Source organism: Cryptomeria japonica, chromosome 5 (genome assembly GCF_030272615.1).
Source record: "Cryptomeria japonica chromosome 5, Sugi_1.0, whole genome shotgun sequence".
NCBI classification, from domain to species: domain Eukaryota; kingdom Viridiplantae; phylum Streptophyta; class Pinopsida; order Cupressales; family Cupressaceae; genus Cryptomeria; species Cryptomeria japonica.
In genome coordinates this window covers 867,484,919-867,509,308 of record NC_081409.1, presented here as the reverse complement: position 1 = coordinate 867,509,308, position 24,390 = coordinate 867,484,919, and the positions used below count along the sequence as shown (strand labels likewise).

General features: G+C 36.3%; 1 protein-coding gene across 1 annotated transcript in view; it reads left to right on the top strand.

Moving 5' to 3' along the window:
- Positions 1–6,650: 6,650 nt before the first annotated feature.
- The window catches only part of LOC131876265 (uncharacterized), a 79,794-nt gene continuing 62,054 nt past the window's right edge, over positions 6,651–24,390 (top strand). The window contains exon 1 of the mRNA XM_059221170.1: positions 6,651–7,100. Coding sequence (XP_059077153.1) covers positions 6,651–7,100 — 450 coding nt within the window. The remainder of the gene's footprint in view (positions 7,101–24,390) is intronic.

Below are 24,390 nucleotides of genomic sequence, written 5' to 3'. Positions count from 1 at the left end.
TATTCCAGTAAGGGTTTAGGGTTTAAGAACCAGAACAAACATAGCTTGAACCAGAACTCAATCAAGCATAGTAGATGCATTTTATGAGTTTAGTTTTATGTTTTCTTATTTAGAGTAACTATAGTCAATGAGACTCCTTTGTGATGAGAAATATGCTCTAGGATGTAAGCCTTCTTGCAACTGTAGGCCCCTATAGTTTGTAATATATTTTCATCTGGCTAGTGGATTGATATTGTGGGTCACAAATCCCACCGTGGTTTTTCCTCTTTGAGTTTTTCCATGTATAATTCTGTGTTATGGTGTTAATTTGTGTGATTGGCTTATTGATTGCTTTAATTATTTCAATTATATATGTACCAGTTTACCGGTTGGTGAATACATGGTTTAATAAGGTTAAAATTGATTATTCTGGTAGAACACTAATTCACCCACCCGCCCCCTCTTAGAGTTCTTGGATTCCAACAGATTCAATATTGTTAAATCATCCCTAAACAACAACTATAGGTTGTTTATGTTGGATAGTTCTCATCTTCATAAACAATAGGTGTTTGTAGTTCACCATTACCCATTACTAATCCCATTTCTTTTAGATAATCATTAAGAATAATTAAATTAGTGTCTCCATTTTATATTCCTAAAGATAAGTATATATTATCCTTATGCATATAGACTCTTCTCTAAACATTCATCACAAGAATATGTTGGAGATATAAATAATCAAAATAGGAAACAAAGATAAGAATGAAATAATATTTTGTGAATGTTCTAAAATTCTTCCAAGTCAGATTTTAAAATTTCATGGATCAATGCCTAACCCAAGGTGTAGAGTAAAACCCATATCCAAATGCAAACATCAAATAGAAATTATGTTAATTAGTGAGCCTCTAGGGCATTAACGCCTAACACTAATGTGGTCCTTGTTGTTATTACAAAAATTATTCTTACAAATCCATACCATATTTCTAAACATATTGTAATATGTATGCATGAATTTAATCTCTTCCTTGAAGAGAACCCACAAATAGAATAACACATTCACAATATTTTTGCAAAGATGAATAATAACATCCTTGATATTATTATTCATGTAAGATGGAGAAATATAATGTGGAGACAATTTTTGCAAAATATTCATGACAGTTCATGAAATAAATGACATTACTGAAGAAAATGTTTACATTCAATGTTTAAGACTCACTCTTTTGACTTAAACACTGTTAGTACCCTTTTCAGTAGAATCCAAAATTTTCCATCGACCAGAATCTCATTTTTATAGCCCTAGAATTCTTTTTATAAGAGTAAGGAATGCAACAAGCTTCATGTTGCTTACAATAGGCATATTCTCTTTGTCTTCTTGGAAGCTCGCTAAAGAAAATATAGACTCTCCACGAGTCTCAAGCTAACATGCTAGACTCTTTTCACCTTCTTTACCATTCACTTGGGGACTTGCTTGGGAGTGGGAAAAACTCTCAGTGAGTGCTGAGTTACTTCACATACCTTTTGGAAAGTACCCTCCTTAGTGTTGGCATTATAACAGACAATGGAAGATTGTTGGCATTTCAATAAGGATATTGAGAAGGTTGTTGATGATTATGGATATAACTGATTAAGGATGTTTACTGTCTTGATATTATTATTTTGTCATTGATGTCAAGAAATTGATTTTCTAATTCAGTATGATGTTGCCATATCTCAAGAAGTATGATTTGAAGAATATAAAGATGTCGGTAAAAGACACAAAAAGTTATGATGAATAAGGTACTCAATGGGAAATCATTACCGAGTCAGACAATGATGAGATCATGATGTTTAGATTGTTTTGACATCATACATATGTTGTAAATTGTAAGGTTAATACTATACTATGTTACTGAGCAAAGAACCTAGTCAGTAAACCCTAAGGAACCTAGTCAGTAAACCCTATGGTTATCGCTATCGGTTAATGAAGGCAGAATGTCTACCGAGTAAAGTTCAGTATTCACCGAGTTGTAACTGAGCTGTAACAGAATGCATTAAATGTTTACATGCGTTATTTAATGAAGGAAGCTGGAGTTGATTAAATGATTGGTGAGCCGTGCATGAAGTTTGTTAATGAATCTAAGGCAATGGAAAGTCGTCAGGAAGATCTATAGTGCAGATTGAACCACAATACCTTAGCACAAGTTCCAAGGAGAAAATGCAAGTTCCAAGGCGAGGTAAAACGTTTTCAGATCAAATAATACATTGAACCTAGTCGAGTTTGAAGATCTGATGGCTATGATTGATCATGGGAAATGTGATCAAGGAGATTATGCAGTTGAAAGATTGTTTATAAATAGGAAATTGTTGATAAACAATGTATGCGGGCAGGTGTATGCACAGGGATGCTACATAGTGATTACTGAGCACAAAAGCTTGAAGACTTGTTTGAATAACAGAGTATAGAAGCCCAGCAGATAGACAAGATTAGTTCTATGTCTAGATTGTATTGAGCAAATAAGAACATGCTTTAGCATTTTAGATGTGAAGTTGCAGATAGATTTTTATTACTGTTATTTTGTGAAAGTGACAGAAAATATCTCAACCGAGTGGACTTAACAGTCTTATTTGTAAATCCTCTAGCAAGGTGACATTCTTATTGAGTGTTTGAAATCCTTTTAGAAGGCCACTTCTAACAAGGTGAAGATCCTAACAGATCTGAGGGAAATCCCTTAACCAGGTCACATCTAGCAATGTGTTTGTAATCTTTAACAGGATTTGCTTTTAACCGAGCATACTCTAGAAGAGTATATTTCTTAGTGGGTCCGAAATCCCACAGTGGTTTTTCCCTATTTGGGTTTCCACGTTAAATCTAGTGTTATGAGGTTTATGATGTTTAAATGCTTTTGAGTTTGCATGTTTAGTAGTTTTGGTTATATTACTGATATATATGTTACCGAGGTTGAATCTTATGTTTTTATGGAAGATTAAGTTAGAATGATTAACCCCCCCTCTCATACTATTAGCTTGGCATCTATACTAATCATATTTAGTATCAGAACTATCACTTAGACGCTCGCTAAAGCACATAGAGTGACCTCGCCGAACTCCGAGTGTTCCGAGTCTTGTGCTCATCAATAAGACCTGGGACTTGGGAGAGATTTGAAACATTTCATTGAGTACCCAAGTTGGCACTAGTTCTATAAAAGATAACATTGCTTGGAGCTCAATGAGACACTTTCCCTTATCTCACCGAGTCTTGAGCTATCCCTTAGAGTATTTCCTTGTTACCACATCAAATGGAACTTAGATGCTTGGAAAGGCATGTAAAATGTCTCAACGTATGTCGAGGGCTATTAAAACTGAGGCCAACTTGAAAACAACTTGAAGAATGTGCAGATAAGTCATGTCCCCAAGTCATCATGGGAAAGGGACCAAACACTAGGCATGGGATATTTAAACATTATGAGGGGCACAAAAGACATGATACATCTTATGCTATAGTAATGCGTTGAAGTCAAAGTGCTAGGATATGGGGCCATTGGGGAATAATTAAAAACACATGAAAAAACAATTTAGGCCAAGGGTAAGCAGGAAAAGAAGTCACTGAGCAAACATAAAAACCCACCAAAGGGATACTTGAAAGCACTTTAAAGCCAAGGTGAGGCTTAGAACCCAACCCTAAGGAATTGTGTAGAAGCTTTTGCAAGGGCATATCAATGTGCCTTATTCTAATTTTTGCATGTGCACTAAAATTTCTTTTGAATTTGAGGGTGTTAACACCCACCCCCAAAACAATTGGAGGTACTGGAGTCCAGTAAAGAGGAGGAGGTTGAGGACTATGAATCTTCTTCTGATTCATAATTTTAGTGATCTACCGCCATGTTTGAGGAGGTGGCCCTCTTTCCCTCTAATCAAGATACCTCTGATCATAAAATGGCTTCTCTCACAATTCAATGTGGCAATAAGAAAAATCAATAGATTGGAGGCGGTCATTGAGGCAAGGGCTAGAGCAAATAAATGGGTCATGGATTTCAAAGATGAACGTATTTGTGAAGTGACAAGTGATATGATTGAGAAGTTGGAGAAATGGGAAAAAATGGAGGAAAGATTGAATGAGCTCTCTAAGAAGGTGATGTAGAAAAATGAGAAAAAAATTGTTCTGGAACTGAAAACTATATAGGATGAAATCGATCAGAGGAGATCCAAACACAAGTGGCATGTTCTATCTCCTCTGCATCAATGGAGCCCACTGCTTCCATGTTCAAGGAAACTCTAAATTCTAGTACGCCTAATTTGTTAAAGATTCAAACAAAAGTATTTCCTTCTTTGAAAAATTTCTTAGTTTATGTAAGGATTGGCAAGAAGGTAATGCCTCCACCTAGTAGGCCATCTCTTTGTGCCTTTGGTAGTTGGTTGGTTTGGCTAGTTTTGTTGTGTTAGTAGTTTCTATTGTTAGCTTTGTCTCTGGTTTAGTCTGTGTTTATGGTTTTTTGTTGGTCTCTATTTATTGGGTCTATTTTTTGCTAGGTGTGCCCTCTTCATGTATCCTACGTGACACTTTTAAGTAGTTTTGTAATACTCTGTAATGGTACAAGCCTATCCCACCTTTTATAAATTAGAGAAAAATAAATTCACAATTTAAAATGAGCAATTGTTTCACAAAATATTGTAAGTTGGTCTTTATATATTTTACGTCAAAATAATGGCATGTAAATATATACTATTATATAATTATTTGACAATTTTTTTTAAAAATAGCTTTAAAAGCTTCTACTAGTTTTTAATTATATATTATTTTCATATATATTATAAATTTATAATTAAATGTTTATTTTAATTTTTCAATTTTTTATACATTATGTTAGTGAGGATTAGTTCACATTTTTAGGTTAGCTTAAATTTGTCTATAGATTAATTCATGTAACATGACCTAATTTATATTATTCAAAATGTATCTATCTCACTTTTAATCTATTTTTTATGGAAATTAGTTGCATTTTATCCATTTATAAATCCAGAAGACTGAGTTAAGTGACTAAGAACAATTATTTATAGATAGACCTAGGTCATTAATAAGCTATTTGGGAATCATCTACAAATAGGAAATCACAACACAAAAAAACTATTTGATTATAGAGAACTTTATATAGGAGTTGAGAAAATACAACACCATAAGAGCCTGAAGATCTTCTGCAAGCCGAATAACCTATTACAAGGAGAAGCAATGAAGCAAAATCTGAAGAACATACAAAACACAGAGAATATGCTCAAAAAGAGAGAGCTCAATATTCACAAAAATATGTAATGTGATTCTTACAATGAAAAGAAAGAACTCAACCTTTAATAGGTCAAGAAACCGTAAAAAGGGAAAACCTAGGTTTGCACATAATAATTAATTAAAATAATTAATTATATGCACCTAAAGTTAGCTTAAGTGTAAAAGAGATAAAGGGAACTTAAATAATTAAACAAAGAATGTTTAATTAATCAAGTAAATACCCGAATACTCTAACACCCCCCTTAAGCTAGACTTAGGGAGAAGCTAAAACCTAGAACAACTACTGAAAGCATGAAAGATGGGTCCCGGCAACAAGGCCTGATCAGGTACCCAAATACAATGAAATCTCTATGAAGTGGAGAAATAGAGAAAACCACGTGGGAACAAAACTCTACTCCAAAAAGAGATGGAAAAATATCACTGAAGCATGAAGACCCTGCAAACTTTGTCGAAGAATAACTGCTGATCTGAAGAACATCCATTGAACTAGAAAATGACCAGGTAGAGAAGACTGTAATCTGTATGAGTGCCCTCAAATGACACTACTCGAATCAGGAGGCAAACAAGGCAAAACAATTGAAATTGAAGATACAGATGGCATGAGAAACCAAAGCCTGAAGAGCTGATCAATCGAACCACAAAAGCATTAGAACCAACAGGATAAACCTCCCCATAATGCGGAAGTGGGAGAGGGAGAGGAACATTGAAAAGGACAACCAAAAACAACTGCATGATGAAGAACCAAGAACATCAAAGGTGCTGAGACACATCATCATGAGGTGAATGTTGTGGAAGGAACACTCACTTGACAAAGGAAGATGGCAAACAAAGGCAAACATCAACCCCCTCATGGCACTTGATCAACAGTGCATGTACAACAAGACACAAGATATGCAAGATTCCAAGTAAACAATGCATGATGGCACTTTATCTCAGTGCATTTGCATAATTACAAGCTACAATGATAAGAAGACTGGAAATAGAAACGAGAATCAAAACAGAGACACCTTACTCAGAAAAGAGATCCAAGGACCTGAAACAACCACGATATCCACCAGAGTGTTGAAAAGCAAAAAATTGAATAAAATATGCATGGAGTAAAATCTAAAAAAAAAACTCATATTTCTGGAAAGTACACAAAACACGCTTTCCGAAAATATAAAGTTTTCAAAAAACGGAGGTCGGATGCTCATTCTATGTCTCCCAGAGTACAAAAAAGAGACCTCACCTTGACTGCAAAAAAACACAGTCAAACAGAAAAATTGGAAAAAATTACTAACACCATGAGGTCGGCCTCAAAACTAGATTTTCGATGCCTATTCGTTCGCCAAAATCTGACTCCGTATGCCCAAGATAGGGCCAAAAAACCAAACCCCCCCTGAAAAAGCCAAAAAAGGGGGTCTGGTGGCCAATGGGTGGTCCGGTGGCCAGGGAGCGGAGCTCCGGTGGCGCACTGGTGGCTGGGCGGTGGCGAAGCGGTGGCCGGCCGGAAAAAAAAGGCACCCAGGGAGTGGAGCGGAGGGCGGCCGGAAGCGGCGGCAGGGGCCAGGGAGGAGGTCGGGGGCTGCAGGTGGCGGTAGGTCGGGCAGCTGGTAGTGCAGGGAGGTGGCGGCCGGTAGGGAAGCGGCGGCCGGGCAGCGGGAAGGCCAGGGAGCTGGGCGCCTGGCGGTGCAGTGGGGCTAGGCTGGGCGGTGGGGCCAGGCTGGGCAGCGCGCGGGGGACTGGGATCTGCACGGCCGGTGGGGGCCGGAGATCGGGAGTTGTATGGCTGGTGGGGGCCGGAGACTGGGCCGGTGGCAATCGGAGAAACAACAGCGGTGGCAGGAGAAGGATGGAGGGGCCACTGGCGGGGACCAGACTGGCACGCAGATCAAGAAAAAAATTCACCCAGAGGCTCAGGAACCAAAATAGGTCAAATTTTATATGACCATAGGGGTTTTCGGGCCTTCTGAGCATGATGGTAAGGTCTGTTTAGGCCCAAAGTTCTCAGGAAAAAGGTCAAACCCTAGGTACATAAAAATTCCAGAAACCCCAGATCTGCTTCCAAAGCAAAAAAATTCTTAAAACAAGAACAGGCAGCTGTAGATCCGGAGCTCTGATACCATATAGGAGTTGAGAAAATACAACACCACAAGAGCCTGAAGATCTTCTGCAAGCCGAATAACCTGTTACAAGGAGAAGCAATGAAGCAAAATCTGAAGAACATACAAAACACAGAGAATATGCTCAAAAAGAGAGAGCTCAATATTCACAAAAATATGTAATGTGATTCTTACAATGAAAAGAAAGAACTCAACCTTTAATAGGTCAAGAAACCCTAAAAAGGGAAAACCTAGGTTTGCACATAATAATTAATTAAAATAATTAATTATATGCACCTAAAGTTAGTTTAAGTGTAAAAGAGATAAAGGGAACTTAAATAATTAAACAAAGAATGTTTAATTAATCAAGTAAATACCTGAATACTCTAACACTTTAAAGTCTCATCTCTACATCATAAAGAATTTTCTTCTTGCATTCCTTGTGTGTCTAGGAAATTGTACACCAAGCTTCTAAGGGCTTGACTTGCAATTGAAACAAGCCAAGGTTTTTTTTCCTCTCACCTCAAAGCAAGGACTATGATACTTTTTTTCACAAGCCATTTTCAATTACAAGTCAAAAGATATAGGCAATACCAATCTAAAAGATTACATCGATGTTATGGCATGTTATGATAGAAGGATAAGTCCTCATGTTGTAATTTAGTCCAAAACTAGCTCATACAATATTACCTCATTCAAAAATGTAGTTTTCACCAAAATTGCTTCTCATTGTCTTACATCTAATCTACATTATATTTATTTATTTATTTTGAGTTAATTGTCACAACACATTCGCAAACCAATAACAAAAGATCACATTAACACATTATCATTCCAAAGTAGTTGCATTTTTATCTATCTCTGTGTTTTGATTCTCAATTTGTTATCTTTAGAATTGGTTATTAAATTTATTGCTTGATTATTATATTATAATATATCATCAAAATGTAGGAAAGCATGTATTTTCCTCACATAATTTGATGAATGTTAACTTAACTTAGATACCACCTAGATCCTAGCCCTAACTTAAAACTTCATTTTCTATTTTTAGATACGATACAATGTGCATTTATTGGTCAATCATATATTATTTAAGATCATTTTCTCAATTTGCATGCCAAAGAAAATCTCAAGGTCTCTTATTCCCATGTGACAAAGTCCTGGGTTAATTCTTTCATTGTCATGAGATCTTTGTATATGCCTATGTTGGCATGATTGGAATAATTGATGATGATGATGATGATAATGTATCGGTATAAGAACTATTGGTGATGATGATGATGATGTATCGGTATAAGAACTATTGGTGATGATATATTGTAGGACTGTTGTGTTAGCATTTGGCATAACTAATGCAGATCAGGTCATGTAGTTGAAGTTGGATGACTACACTGGTAAATGATAGAAGTCTATTTGTGATGAAGAGATTGAGATTCTATGAATGGATGACATGATCAATTATTTGTGGTCATTGCTGGTAACTAATGTCCCTGATGTTTTGTTTTAACATCTAAGTGATTTGGTTTACTGGAAGATAGGGTTTATCAACAGTGAGCTAAAGTATGTGAATTAGGACTTTAACTGGTAAAGCTGAATTGTTTTGATTAGATTGGTTGATTGGTGATGATTGGTGATTTGTGGTTTAAATGATAAACTTGTATCATGGAAATATGTATGTGACTGGAACCGAAACTTGTGATGATTACCAGAAGGCGTGTTTCAATTTCTGATGAAGTTTTGCTAAGTTTTAGTAGGTTTTAAGGACCGGTGAAGAAATCATCAAACCGGTAATGATTTCTGTTATGACGGTGATTGACAATGAGTCTACTTAAATTTGGTAACATGATACAACCCGCGTGAAAGATTTAATAGCTATTTTAGCGTGATTCAAGGAATATTTATTGGAATTAGTGAAATGCTTTGGAGAGTGTTTTGAGGTTACAAATCGGATTTTCGTGATGAGTTATGATCAATCAACAATTGATATTGCATTGAAATTTGTTGTTATGATCTGGATAGTGATCTACGACGATCTTTTATGATCTTATTATAAATTCATGATGTAATTAGGTTTTGTGGCCAACCTAGTTGAGATGGCTATTTATGTTGACATAGTTGATGTTTATTGTGTCAGTGGTCTTAGAGAATGTACTAAGCTGTCCAAGTGAAGTGTGTAATCTGCCTAAGAGTTGCAGAGTGTTATGTATAATTGGATCTGATCAAGCAAGCAGAGAAGTGCAAGTAAATAGACCATTCTTTTACTATTGTTACCTAACAATTGCAACAGGTTAAATCCCTTGACCATGTAGGTTCTAACAGGCCTTAAACATTTAAGTCCCCTAATAGGGCAGCTCTCAAAAGAGTGTTAAATCCTCTCATGAGGTTGATCCTAATAGATCATCAAGCTCCTAATCGAGTTTTAAGACAAATCCCCTAATCAAGTGACTCCTAACAGGGTCTGCTCTTAACCGGGCATATTGTAAGCTTCTAACAAGGCTAAGCTCCTAACAGGGCATACTTCAAAAGAGTACAAATATTTGAGGGCGCCAACTCCCACCATTTTTTTTTTGCCTATTTGGGTTTCCACGTCAAAAACTTATGGTGTTCATGTGTGGAATATTTTTCATTGATGTTCTTGTTTATATTTACATTTCATGCATTATTTCTGAGAAACTGGTTATGATGTTTTATCAGAAGTTTGTCAGAGGTTACTGGTACTGATAAGAATTTGTTTGAGAAAGTTTTGATCTTATTGATAAGGTTAATGAATTGGTAATTGATCAAGTCTATATGATTACTTTGGTGGTGAAAGTATTGGTAAATGATTTGATTAATGCATTAAGAAAATCTGTTAAAGAGGGTATTAGATCTGATTACAAAAGTTGAGATATTAGTTAAATAGTTTTAGATCTGAGATAAGCTAAAATAAGTTTGGTTTTGAGTTAAAAGTTGAATTGGTCTTAATACTGATTCACCCCCCTCTCAGTATTAACCAGATCCTCATAGGATTAACATGTTGGTGGTGATATAGTTTATTTGATGAGGAGAATGATGTCATGGTGATAAATGATCGGTATAGTTGAGATGTTCATTAGTGACTTGATGATTAGTTATTTGTGTTGTCATTGATGGCAACTATGGCAACTTTGTTTTACTATGTTCTATCTTTGTCATCTAAGTAATCTAGGTTTACTGGTGTATCCTAACTAGTAATGGATTAAGTTGGTGAGATGAACTATGTAATTGATAGTAAAGTGGCAAATAGGACTTTAACCGGTAAACGTGAAACAATGTTATACTTAAGCAATTGGTTCTGAAGATTCATGAGGAATTAGGTGTTGCGGTTTGAAACATGTGTTTATATCATTGTAATAAGTATTTGACTGAAACCACATCATATTTGAATGGCCGGAAGTTATGTTTGTGATTTACTGTTGTATTTTTAGTAGGGTTTTAGAACTGGTAACAAGATCTCTTAACCGATGATGCTTTATGGTTTGGCAGTGAATTTCATCATGTTCACAACTTGATGGTGATCTGTCACAAGCCGTGTGAAAAGTTAAAATGTTGTTTTGGCGTGATTAAGGATGCAATTTCTTGGGAAACAACAAAGAGCATAGAAGAATGTTTTAAGGGTTTTACTACTTATCAGATCGATGTGTGGTGTCGTGTTATGATCATTCAATGGTTGTAATTGTCTTGATATTTGTTATAATGATCTGTATGATGATTTGTGGTGATTTATGATGAAAATTCATCTGAATCTTGATGTATCTAGGGTTTTGTAGCCAACAAAGATGTAAAGCATACTTAGGTCAGTTTTGATGAAGTTTATTGTGTTGGTAATATGAGAAAAGAGTGTGTAGCCGAACCAGAGGTGTGTGTCTACAAGAGTGAAGCAGAGTGGAGCTAAAGTGGATCTAAAAAAGCAAGAAGAGAGTGCTATTTTCAGACTATTCATCTATTTTTCCCTTATAGTTGCAATAGGTTCAAAATACCTTAACTGGGTAGGTCCTAACATGCCTTATTCATGTAAATCCCTTAACCGGGTAGCTCAAAAACTTGAGTTTAAATCCTCCTGCAAGGTTTCTTCTAATAGGGCAAAGTTCCTAACATAACTCATATTGCAAATCCCTTGACTGGGTGACTCCTAATAGGGTCTTCTCCTAGCCGGGCATTGTTGTAAATCTCCTAACTGAGCTAGGCTCCTAATAGGGTGCATTCCGAAAGAGTGCATTATTTTGTGGGTACCAATTCCCACCATGGTTTTTCCCATTTGGGTTTCCACGTAAAAATATTGGTGTTCATATGGTGATTGATTTTCTTTTGTGTTGAGTAGATATCTTTCCATTGCATGCATGTTATAGAACACTTACATGAGCAGTTTGATAAATCTAATTAGAAGATTTATTTCAGTTGCTACCGGTACTGGTTATGATTTGTTTTGGTGAAGTATTGCTCAGTTTGGTTTAAGATTTCAATTTGTTGTTAATACTGATTCACCCCCCCTCTCAGTATTAACCAGACCCCCTTAATAACAACCTACTATTCAAGATTTTACCATCTCTTTTCACCTCAATGATGTTGAGACTTCCAATCACAATGCTCAATTTGAATTACTTGAGAATCAAAATAAAAGCGAGATAACTATTGTATATTATAAATCTTAAATTAGGAAATAAACAAGTTAAATGTTGATGCCAAATCATCATTCTTAGTTGAGAACTCCAATTCCTAATTTAATCAAATCTTACATATTAAACATATTAGAAGGAATTAATCAAATTGTTGGGGGAATTACTTCCTCTATGATTCTTCCATCCATCTTATTTTTTCTTTCCTATCATCATTCCCTCAAGAAATCCTAATCACCTACATTTTGTCTTAAGTGCCTTTTTGTTAGGAACTGGGAAGGACAACTAAGAGGGGGGGGGGTGAATCAGTTGTCAATAAATTATAACCCAAAATAAATTATTCCAACTTTAAACCAATGTCGGTAAAATAGATTAATAGTTATAACAGTACCGGTAAAATTTAATGCATGAAACAGAAAGGAAAACAACATCCACAACACATGACATAGAGATTTTGAAGTGGAAACCCTGTAAGGGGAAAAACCATGGTGGGAAACCTTACCCATAATCAGATGATGCTAATGAAGATAGTAAGTGAATACAATAAGGGGTCTACACATGCAGAAAGGCCAACCACCTAGAGCTCACTGCTCAACCACAAAATAGGAGTCACACTGACTACAGTTGGATGGTTAAATCTAATAACAATTTACTGCTTCAAAATAGCATCTGCAATGCTGGATTCAATACTATTTTAAGCTTTGATCAAACACCTTCATAACCTTCAACAACCTTCCTTCAACCTTCAGATAATGTCTACGTGATTCGCACAAGGATCTACTTATTTTCGCTCTTCACAATGATCTTCAATATTCACACACACTCATGCATACATCTTGCAAATAAGATCTTACAATTATTTATACAAAACCTAAGACCTCATCATTAGGTCGGCTCCCTAAAGATATTGCATTTAAATCAATTACAAAATAAGTCTTGATACAATACAATATGTCAGCCTCAATACAATTACACATTGTTCAATCAATAAACCATTTCCAAAATGTGTCGTGTTGATCTGGAACATGATATCTTGTATCGATCCATAACCTAGACCTATCTATCGGTAAAGGCAAATATCCCAATTAGACCAATAAGCAAAACATCAAATCCAAACATCCAATCCATGTCTTTGACATAACCAAATGATCTCCAGATGATAACACGTCATCATCAACTTCCTGAGTTGCCGATGAAATATATAAGCTGTCGGTGAGACATATACCAGTGACTGTGCATAAACCAATAACCATACCGAGACCACAATGTGCCGGTTCAACAACAAACCAATATAACCAGAGTGCCAAATCAACAATGTAGACCTCCAGCAAGATAAGTGTTGACATTAATGACAAAACCAATGCAACACATTACGAAGTCATCCATAATACCAACAATCTCCCCCTTTGGCATTGATGACAACACTAGATGGAAAAACAACTAAGTGCCAAAAACAAAATGCCAAATACTAACAATCTCCCAAAATAGATCAACACAAAGTTTTTTACCAAAAACAGAAACAATATAACCAAAACCCAAAAACCATCTCTCCAAGTATAATGTTCATCTCTCCCCAAAGTATAATGTTTTTCCATAGACATCTCTCCCCCTTTGACATCAAATGGAAAAGCAATTAAGAATCAAAATTAGAACATAACATACAACTAACTACTCCCCCTAAGCAATGGCTCTCCTTCATCAAAACCGAAAAAAGATTTTTTTGTTAGTCCCTGCCGGTTTGATGCCAATCTTCATCATTCAAGTCTCTACCAGTGGGGTGATTACCCCAAGCTTCTCTCTGAGATATTCAAATGTTTCCTTAGGGAAAGGCTTTGTATAGATATCTACAATTTGCTCTTTAGTGTTCACATAAACCAATCTCACTTCATTTGCTTCAACATTTTCTTTTAGAAAATTGTACTTAATAGAAACATGCTTTGTCTTAGAGTGAAATACCAGATTCTTTGATATATCTATTACTGCTGAATTATCACAGTAAATAATTACCGAATCTTTGCATTTTATCCTGATATCCTTCAACATTTGCTTGATCCATAATACCCGAGTGCAATTAGTTGTTGTTGTAACATATTCTGCTTCTGTTGTAGATAATGATGTACAAGTCTGCTTCTTGCCGATCCATGAAATTAATCTTCTGCCAAGAAAGAATGCACCGCCAGTGGTACTCTTTATGTTATCCACATCTTCTACCCAATTTACATCTGTATATGCACATAACTCAAAATTTTCATGCTTAGGATACCATAAACGAAGATTTTTTGTGCCTTGTAGGTACCAGAAAATCCTTTTTACTACAGTTTCATGATTTTCTTTAGGATTGCTTTGAAATCTTAAAGCAATACACACTACATTCATTATATCAGGTCTAGTTTGAGTCAAATACAGTAACCCTCCAATCATAGATTTGTACCTTGTCGGATTTAGAGGAGCTAAATCATCCTTTGATGTCAATTTATTAGTTGTAATCATAGGAGTGCTTCCGATTTGGAGTTCTCCATTCCAAAATTCTTCAAGAGTTCCTTCAAGTATTTTGTTTGATATATGAATATACCTTTATCTGTTTAAGAAATCTACAAACCTAGAAAGAATTTTATCTCTCCAATCATATACATTTCAAATTCTTCCTGCATCTTGTTAGCAAAGTCTTTACATAGCTCTTCTTCTCCTCCAAAAATGATATCATCCACAAATACTTCAATAACCAAAATGTCATCATTGGTAATTTTGTAATACAAATTACTGTCAGCATTACCTTTTGTGTATCCAAGCTTTAGAAGATATTTATCTAGTCTAGCGTACCAAGCTCTGGGAGCTTACTTCAATCCATATAAAGCTTTCCTTAGCCTGCAAACCATATCCTTATCATCTATTAATGAAAGTCCATTAGGCTTCTCAATGTAAACTTCCTCTTCAAGATCTCCATTAAAAAATGCACATTTTACATCCATCCGATAAACCTTATAGTTCTCAGGAGCTGCAAATGCAAGAAATAGTCTTACTGCTTCAATTCTGGCTACCGGTGCAAAGGTTTCAGTATAATCAATTCTTTCTTTCTGTGAATAACCTTTACAAACTAATCTTTCTTTGTTTCTTATTACTTCACCATCTTCATTAAGTTTATTTCTAAATGCCCATTTAGTTCCAATTACATTTTTGTCTTTAGGCCGGGGAACTAATGTCCAAGTATTATTCTTTTCAATCTATTCTAATTCATCTTCCATTGCTTTTATCCAATCTTTATCTTGACATGCTTCAACAACTAATGCTGGTTCAACTTGAGAAATTAAACATACCTCTTCATTTGCCAATCTTCCTCTTGTCATAACACCTTGATTTTTATTTCCAATTATTTGATTTTCTGAATGATTCAATCTTACATACCTGGGTTTATTCTGACTTTGATTCATAGGCTGTTGTTCTTTAGTCACAGTTCAGTTCCCTGATGATTCTGGTGTGACTGGTTCTTCATTATGTGCCGGTGCAATCTATGCCGGCTCATTTATAATCATTTCTACTGTCGGTTCAAAACGTATAGACCTTGATTCACCTCTAAATTGTTCATCTATCTTCACATTAGTACTTTCAATGATTTTCTACAATCTTTTATTATAACATCTATATGCCTTGCTTCTAGATGAATAACCAAGAAATATTCCTTCATCACTTCTAGGATCAAATTTGCCAATAGACTCATCTCTCCCAATATAGCATTTGCTTCCAAAAATTCTGAAGTATTTAAGAGTAGGAGTATGACTGAACCATAGTTCATAAGGGGTCTTACCGGTTTCACCTTTAAGGTGAACTATGTTGAAAGTGTAAATCAAAGTATTCATTGCTTCTCTCCAGTACATGTGAGGTAGATTTGCTTCCATCATTTTGCTGAGGTGTCTGAGGTGTTGATAATTGTCTTTTTATTCCATTCTCTTCACAATATGCATTGAGTTCCCTAGATGTAAATTCTCCTCCTTGATCAGATCTCAAACATTTGATTTTCTTGTTGGTTTCATTCTCTACCATTGCCTTGTATATCTTGAATTTCCCAAAAGCTTCTGATTTCTCCCTAAGAAAACTAACCCAACACATTCTAGAATAATCATCAATTATTAGCATAAAGTATCTATCAGCCCAAGGACTTCTTGTCCTTGCTGGACCACACAAATTAGTATGAATTAAATCAAGAATATTATTGGATTTCTCCAAAATTCTCTTAAATGTTGTTCTAACTTGCTTTCCCATTTGCCATTCTTTACATACCGGATTATGAGGTTTCACAATCTTAGGTAAATCCCTTATTGGCTTAGTTGAACTAATCTTTACAATGCAATCAAAATTCACATGACACAGTCTTTTATGCCATAACCAACTTTCATCAATGTGAGCAATCAAACATGTCTTATCACTAGCTTTCAAATGAAAGATATTACCTTTAGTTTGATTACCAGTTGCAATCTCCAATCCAGTTCTATTTATGATTTTGTATTTTTCATTCTTGAATTGCAATTGAAATCCTTTTTCCACTAATTGACCAACACTCAAAACATTATGCTTTAAACATTCAACATAATAAACATTGTCAGTATTATGCTTACCATCCAAAGATATAGTGCCTCTTCCTTTGATTAAACAAGCTTTGTCATCTCCAAATCTTACTAGACCTCCATTACATTCCTGAAATGATAAGAATTTGCTTTTATCACCAATCATATGATGCAATCATCCACTATCAATTACCCATTCATCATTTTCTTCAATTTTTGCTACCTGTGCCTACTCTATTGGTTTGACAATAGGTGTCGGTTGATCTTCTTTTATTGCAACAAATGCCCATCCACTATTTGCTAGATCTTCATCAGAGTCATCTGTAATGCCTTCATCTGCATAGTAACATGACTTATCTCTATTTTTATTAAATTTGTATCTCTGATATTCAAGGTTAGGCTTATATGTTCTTTTTGCTTCCTCTCTTAGTCTTGCATGTCTATCAGGACACCTAGATGCCATATGACCAACTTTATTGCAATAAAACATTTGAAAGGTACTTTACCTTCATACTTACTTTCTGCTGGACCTTTAGGAATCTTCCTTGCAAATATTGCTTCAAGTTCTTTTGCATAAAGTGCTTTCCAATTAGATTTGTCAGATGATGATGATGATGCTTTGAAGGCTATATTAGTCTTGACTATAGCAAGAGGAACAAATTCTTCAAGCTCAAATGCTGAAAGGTTTCCAACCAAGGTATCTCTAGATACTGATGTATTAGACATTGTTCTTAACTCATTGATAGCTATCATTTTCATTTTGTAAGCCAGAGGCAAAGCTCTTAAAAGTTTAGAAACAATTTCATCTTCACTTAAAGATCCTCCACAACATTGTATTCCTAAAACAATTTCATTAACTCTTTCCATGAATGCAGAAATTCTTTCATCTTCTTCCATTTTTAAATTTTCATACCTGACCCGGTAACATTCCAATTTTGCAATTTTGACAATGGAATCTCCTTCATTCAATGTTTCTAGTTTATCCCAAATAGCTTTTGTAGTAGATTTGTTTGATAATCTCATGATTTGTTGATCTGATAATGTGCTTAGAAGTGCTTCTCTTTCTTTGCAATCATTCTCCAAGTCTTTAGCCAAGGTTGGTGGATTAGGGTTATTTAGATTAGGAGAAACATAGCCATTCTTTGTAACATCCCATGTATCTCTTCCAATATAGTTCATATGTGTCTCCATTCTGATCTTCCATATACCATAGTTAGTTCCATCAAGTTTAGGACTGTCTTTCTTGAAGATATTTGCTGCCATAGGATCTCCTCAAGCTGTTAGGCTTCTGCAAAAAGAGGACTAGGCTCTGATACCAATTGTTAGGAATTGGGAAGGACAACTAAGAGGGGGGGAGGGTGAATCAACTGTCAATAAAGTATAACCAAAAATAAATTATTCCAACTTAAAACCAGTGTCAGTAAAACAAATTAACAGTTATAGCAGTACCGGTACAACTTAATGCATGAAACATAAAGGAAAACAACATCCACAACACATGACACATAGATTTTGACATGGAAACCCTCTAAGGGAAATAACCATGGTGGTAAACCTCACCCATAGTCAAATGATACTACTGCAGATAGTAAGTGAATACAATAAGGGGTCTGCTCATGCAAAAAGGCCAACCACCTAGAGCTCACTGCTCAATCACAAAATAGGAGTCACACTGACTATAGTTGGATGGTTAAATCCAATAACAATGTACTACTTCAAAATAACATCTGCAATGCTAGATTCAGTACTGATTTCAGCTCTAATGAAACACCTTCATAACCTTTAACAACCTGCCCTCAACCTTTAGATAATGTCTGCGTGATTCGCACAAGGATCTGCTTATTTTCGCTCTTCACAATGATCTTCAATATTCGCACACTCTCATACATACATCTTGCAAATAAGATCTTACAATTATTTATACAAAACCTAAGACCTCATCATTAGGTTGGATCCCTAAAGATACTACATTTAAATCAATTAAAAAATAAGTCTTGATACAATACAATATGTCAGCCTTAATACAATTACACATTGTTCAATCAATAAACCATTTCCAAAATGTGTCGTGCTGATTTGGAACATGATATCTTGTACCGGTCCATAACCTAGACCTATCTGCTGGTAAAGGCAAATATGTGAACCTGATTAGACCAATAAGCAAAACATCAAATCCAAACATCCAATCCATGTCTTTGATATAACCAAGTGATTTCCAGATGATAACAAGTCATCATCAACTTCCTGAGCTACTGATGAAACATGTAAACTATCGGTGAAACATATACCGGTGACTGTGCATAAACCAATAACCATACTGGGACCACAATGTGTCAGTTTGACAACAAATCAATATAACCAGAGTGCCAAATCAACAATGTAGACCTCCAGAAAGATAAGTGTTGACATCAATGACAAAACCAATGCAACACATGACGAAGTCATCCATAATATCAACACTTTTCTCATCCATCACTTATATCTTGAGCACCATTATCCATACCATTTCAAACCATGTTCTTGTCTATCACCAATTCCATCATTTCATCTATCCCACACACCCATATCTTTCCTACCCATCCTTTCAATTCCATCCCTCATTCTAGACTAGTTATACCTTTCTTCACTGTTCTTTCATAGTCAAGTTACATAAAATCTATTATGACTTGCATATAAATTCATCATCTACTCCTCCAAAAATAACAATTTTAATCACCATGAAGGATAATACCAAGATCAAGAACCATCTTAACAAATTTACATCTCTCTCTTAAAAACTTGTGTAAACTCCCCAATTTTTATAAAGTGACTTGATAAAGTAAATTAATTGAGATGTCCAAAAATTAATATTTTACCAAAAGGGATGACTTTAATTAATTAATTTAATAAATTGAAAATAATAAAATAAGTTTATTAAATAAAGTTTTCCAATATTCAAGTGAGCCTATGTTAGACACAATGCACCACTGAGAGGGGGGTAAATCAGTGGTTCTCAAAGTTTTCCCTTCTAACTATTTTATGGGAGCATACCGTTTAACACATCTAGCTAAATGCAGACTTACTGGTTAGTGAGGAAACTAAACACAAATGCATTCACCCAAAGGGACATCACATAACACGAGTATGTATGAGGAAAACCCAAGATGGGAAAAACCTCAGTGAGCAATGTTGCTAGAGTCTACTTCTCCAATCCAACCTCACAATGAATCTCTATTACACTGTTTAGGGCTACAACCCAAGGCCCTGCAACCCCTGATTTAGGGCACTAACCCAAGGAGCACCAAAACCTAATTTAGGGCACCAACCCAAGGAACACCAACCCCTAACTTGTTTATTGGCTACAACACCTACACCGAGCTACAACTGAATGATCTCAAATACAACTTCACATACAAAATTAATCATACTGTTACAAGTGAATCTTGTAACCATCTCATATACCTCACTTTGCTGGTGAGACACCTTCTTTGCTACACTAGTACACCACTCTTTCTACTACTCTCATTCGTTGCTGCACTACCAGTTCACCTCTTCTCTTCTTTTAATCTACCTAATCTCCTCCTTGTTGCCCTGCTCTTCAGTCTTCTCAACTGTCTACCTGCTGGTACAAGCTCCTACTAGTTATCTATTCAGATGCACTCAAGCTGCTATACTAGTGTCTCAAACCATACCGGTTAACCCTCTGTTAAACCCTATCACCAGTTTAACCTTCACTCCCTCGATCACTGCTATCCTTAGCTATTTTTTCTCAGATTGATCTAGCTCTCTCATTCCACACTGAAAACACTTCGCAACAGTCCTATCTTCTTCTATTCAGCAACAACCTTCAATGAGTTTGGCTTCCCTATTTATAACCTGGTTTTCCCACCAAAAGCCAATTCAAACACATGAGCGGTTAGGGTTTAATCATCATCCTCGAGGTAAACCAAATTTAATCAGATCTTGTCCGATTTGATCGCCTAGTCAGCTGTTTCCTCATTACTGCCATTGTTGTTCCTTCTTGATCACACCTTCTATCTTTGATAATCTACTTTTTACCCTATCAACTGATTTCTTGGTCAATCACCAAGATTGGTCTTGCGGTTTCCTTCATCTTCCTCGATCTCCTCAATCACTCTGAGTTGGCCCTTTGTTATCCTCTAGACCTAGAGCTGCAAACCTCTGTAATGGTTGTGCAACACATCCCATGATTTATGGGATCTACCATTAATGTCGACCAAATCTGCAACTACCTCGTCAGTGCACATTCCATCTACCATTGCATGCAATTCCGCCACCTTGACTCCACTTGGAATCCATGTTAACCAACTACCAGCTTGGATCAGTGTGTCGCTTCAGACAGGATCACTAACCAAACACTCAACTGATTCTTCTTTTCTGTCGGTTTACTAACCCTACCAGTATCTCACACATTATCGGTTAACTCCTCATGTCTTCTCTTTGTTGAACTATCGGTGGAATACCTTAACCGGTCACCCGACATGTCTATTCTTAGCATGCTCATTCTTATCAGGTGGGAAGTCTTCTACATCTACACCTTGTCCTTGTTACTGATGGACTTACATACCGATAAGTCCTTTTGATGACACCATGTCATCAACCTTCAACAGACTTCATCTTCAGTCTGACCATTTTCCTCTATCTACATCGGCTCAGCCTTGCCTTCTCCTTGATTAGCTCAGACCATATGTCAACTGGTTTGTCAAAGTGACAAACTCATCACTCTTCATCTGTATCGGCATCTCAACATTCCTTTTCAGTCAATCTAGTGCATATCCCTGATTTCATGCACTTGAGGCATTCCTTTGATTCACTGGTAGATCTGGTGTGAGCCTTCAAACACCTATCTTTGCCTCATCTACCTTATCGCATGGAATTATAATGCATATTTTGCATGATAGGAGATAAGTTCCTCATATCAGTGGGAGTGAGTCCTTGTCATCTACATCCTGTAGTGCATTCATATGGCTTCACTATTTGTGCAACAAGTCTTCAAACTGACACATGTGATCCAGTGTGTGAACATTCACTCTTAGTCATTTCTTCTCATGGTGACTGCATCTTCATCTGGTGGGAGTCTTGTTGTTCTGTAACCTCATAGTATATTGATGACCTATTCATCCTTCTCCTCTTGTGTTGATGTGATTTAGGTAGCATTCTGCCTCTTCATCACAAACAACAACCCAAGCACCTTACCCATCCTACTTGTACATGGGTCATGAGCTTTGTCGGTTGGCAGCTAATCACTTGGTTGATTTGTCTTCTCCATGTTAACACATCACTTATCAGTTGACATACTTTCCTTACCAGTGATACACTGTACCAGTAACCTATTCATCTCATCCAGACAAGTCAGGCACCAACTTGTGTCCCAGTGACCTTAGTGGTCATTCCTCTGAGTGATATGCTCTTTCTTACCTTACTAGTATATTGCAACACAAGGTGATATCAAAGATATCTCATCCTATACTCCTCCATGACAATGTTGCACATACATCTCTTATATCGGTAGATATTCTATACTGGTTGACATCAAGGTAGTAGTACCAACCATCTATCATACCGGTTGACATCAATGACAACACAATGCCAACAATCTCCCCCTTTAGCATTGATGTCAACTCATGTAGTATCCTACATACTATATAATCTCACTCCTACTTTGTATGATCCAATGGATTCTGACACATGTAGTATGTGGTATACTACACAATCTTTCTCCCTCTTTAACAATAATGACAAAGGCTACTGTCAAGATACCATTCCTCCTTGTATTTAGCAATCACTAACATATTTATTTCTCCCCCTTTCTTTTCATCAGATGCATCTTCTCCTTTGATACCACTTGTTACATCTTCTCAAGTCACAACACTTGAGACAGAGGACTCATTTCATCAATTGACATCAATTGAGTATGCAAATCTGATACCATTTGTTAAAGCATTCAATTGTAGAAGGATGTGTCAGTGAATACTACTCACCTGTTGGTCAAACTGCATCACATCCTGTTTTATCCCAAATTTATTTAGAATCAAATATGATTGTACTATGAATACAACCAACCAAAAGACAAGAAAATACCCATAACCATAAAATTATCTTGGGTATACCTACTGCAATTTCCATCATCTGTAGTTTGGGCAGTCAATATCTTTACCAGTTCAAGAAATCTAGCTCAACATCATGACCACTTGAACTCCCCCTGAGTCATACATCTCAGGTCCTCAACTCTAGTTAGGTCTAATATCGAGACTCCAATATTCCATATACCGATATATGTGATCATCTGATGATCTTTAGATCCATCATATCCACCACAACCTATGACATGATCCTAAAACCACACAATGCCATATAATGACATCACCATCCCATAAATTAAACCGGTTAGCCCAAATATATGCATGTCTGCATGATCAACCACCGAGCCAACATATGTCATTCAGGTCATTTCCAATACCATCTTAGACATAAAATTCACATTCCATATTACCGGGGCTAATGCAATGATCCCCAACCACATTGTCTTACATAACCTGCAAATACTTGTTCATGGCGGTAACAATCTACACATACCAATTTCCTGTATCGATCCACTATCACTACCATAGCACCTTCCTATGACTTCTGATATTTTGTGTCACTTTTAACCGATTCCAATTCTTATTTCATCATACTTTGACACAAAAATAGTGATCCAACATTCATCTGTAGGTGTGTAGTCAAGGAAGTCTCTACACACACTTATCTTCTTATTTTCTTCCTTCATACCGGCAACAATTTGTTCTTCCATGCACCCTTCTTCCACTAAGGGGGTGAATGATAAATTTAGTGTACTACTCCCCCTAAGATCTTGTATCTCCTTTAGGCCTTAGGAGATATCACTTGTGCATTAAATGCACAGTGCTGGTCCAAGGTCTTTTTCCTCTATACTTGCTTGGTCTCATTCTTCTTCCCATTTTCAGTCTTGGGAGCATGTCTTTCCTTCTTCTGCTGATGGGTCCTTCTATTTCCAGATTTAACATCACATCCAGAAGTAGTGCTATAGTAGCACATTGCATCCATCCCAAATTCATGATTGGAGAATCTCTTGACATACTGGTTTGACCATCTTCTTCTGGGCATGTTGCTATGATTGGCAACCGAAACTGGTGGACCTCTTGCTCCTGCAGGGACATTTCTCCTTTGGTTCCATGTAGGTCTCTAACTTCCATATGTTTTGTATCCACTTTTCTACAAATCATAGTTGTTATACCGGCCTCCATGTTACTGCAAGTTCCTCTTCCTGCATTCAAACTCTCTATGGCCAAAACCATTGCATTTATAACATAAAACATTTGCATTATTAGGAACAACAAATGGATTCTTTTAGCATAACCAGGAGATGGGATATGCATGTATCTACTCTTGGATACATTTTTCTCATATGCATGATGTCTATGAGATCCTAGATTATTCCTTCTAGATCTACTTTTGAATTCTTCTTCCCTATGGCCATAAGCATTACATGTAAAGAAATAACCAGTAAATGATGGCCTATGATTTACAAATTTATTTTTCCATGCACGAGGAGATCTTACCGGTTTAGCATCTCCACTTCTCCTTCCTTGAGAATGGATCTTGGGTTGTCCATTCTTTGCAGTCCTTCCATTTGGTCTCTTCTTCTCCCACACTTTCTTTGTCTTATGGGTGGTAGCACTCCTTTGTCCTCTACCGGTAGGAGGTCCTCTTTGTTGTCTTCTCATTTTCCTGGTTCCGATGATGCCATCTTATCCCATCTTCCCTTTACCTTTGGGATCTGCATTGTTCCTCCTTCTTGCAGCACATGTCTTTATTCTTGTCTGCAAGTCTTCACCGGTTTGTTTAGATCAACATTC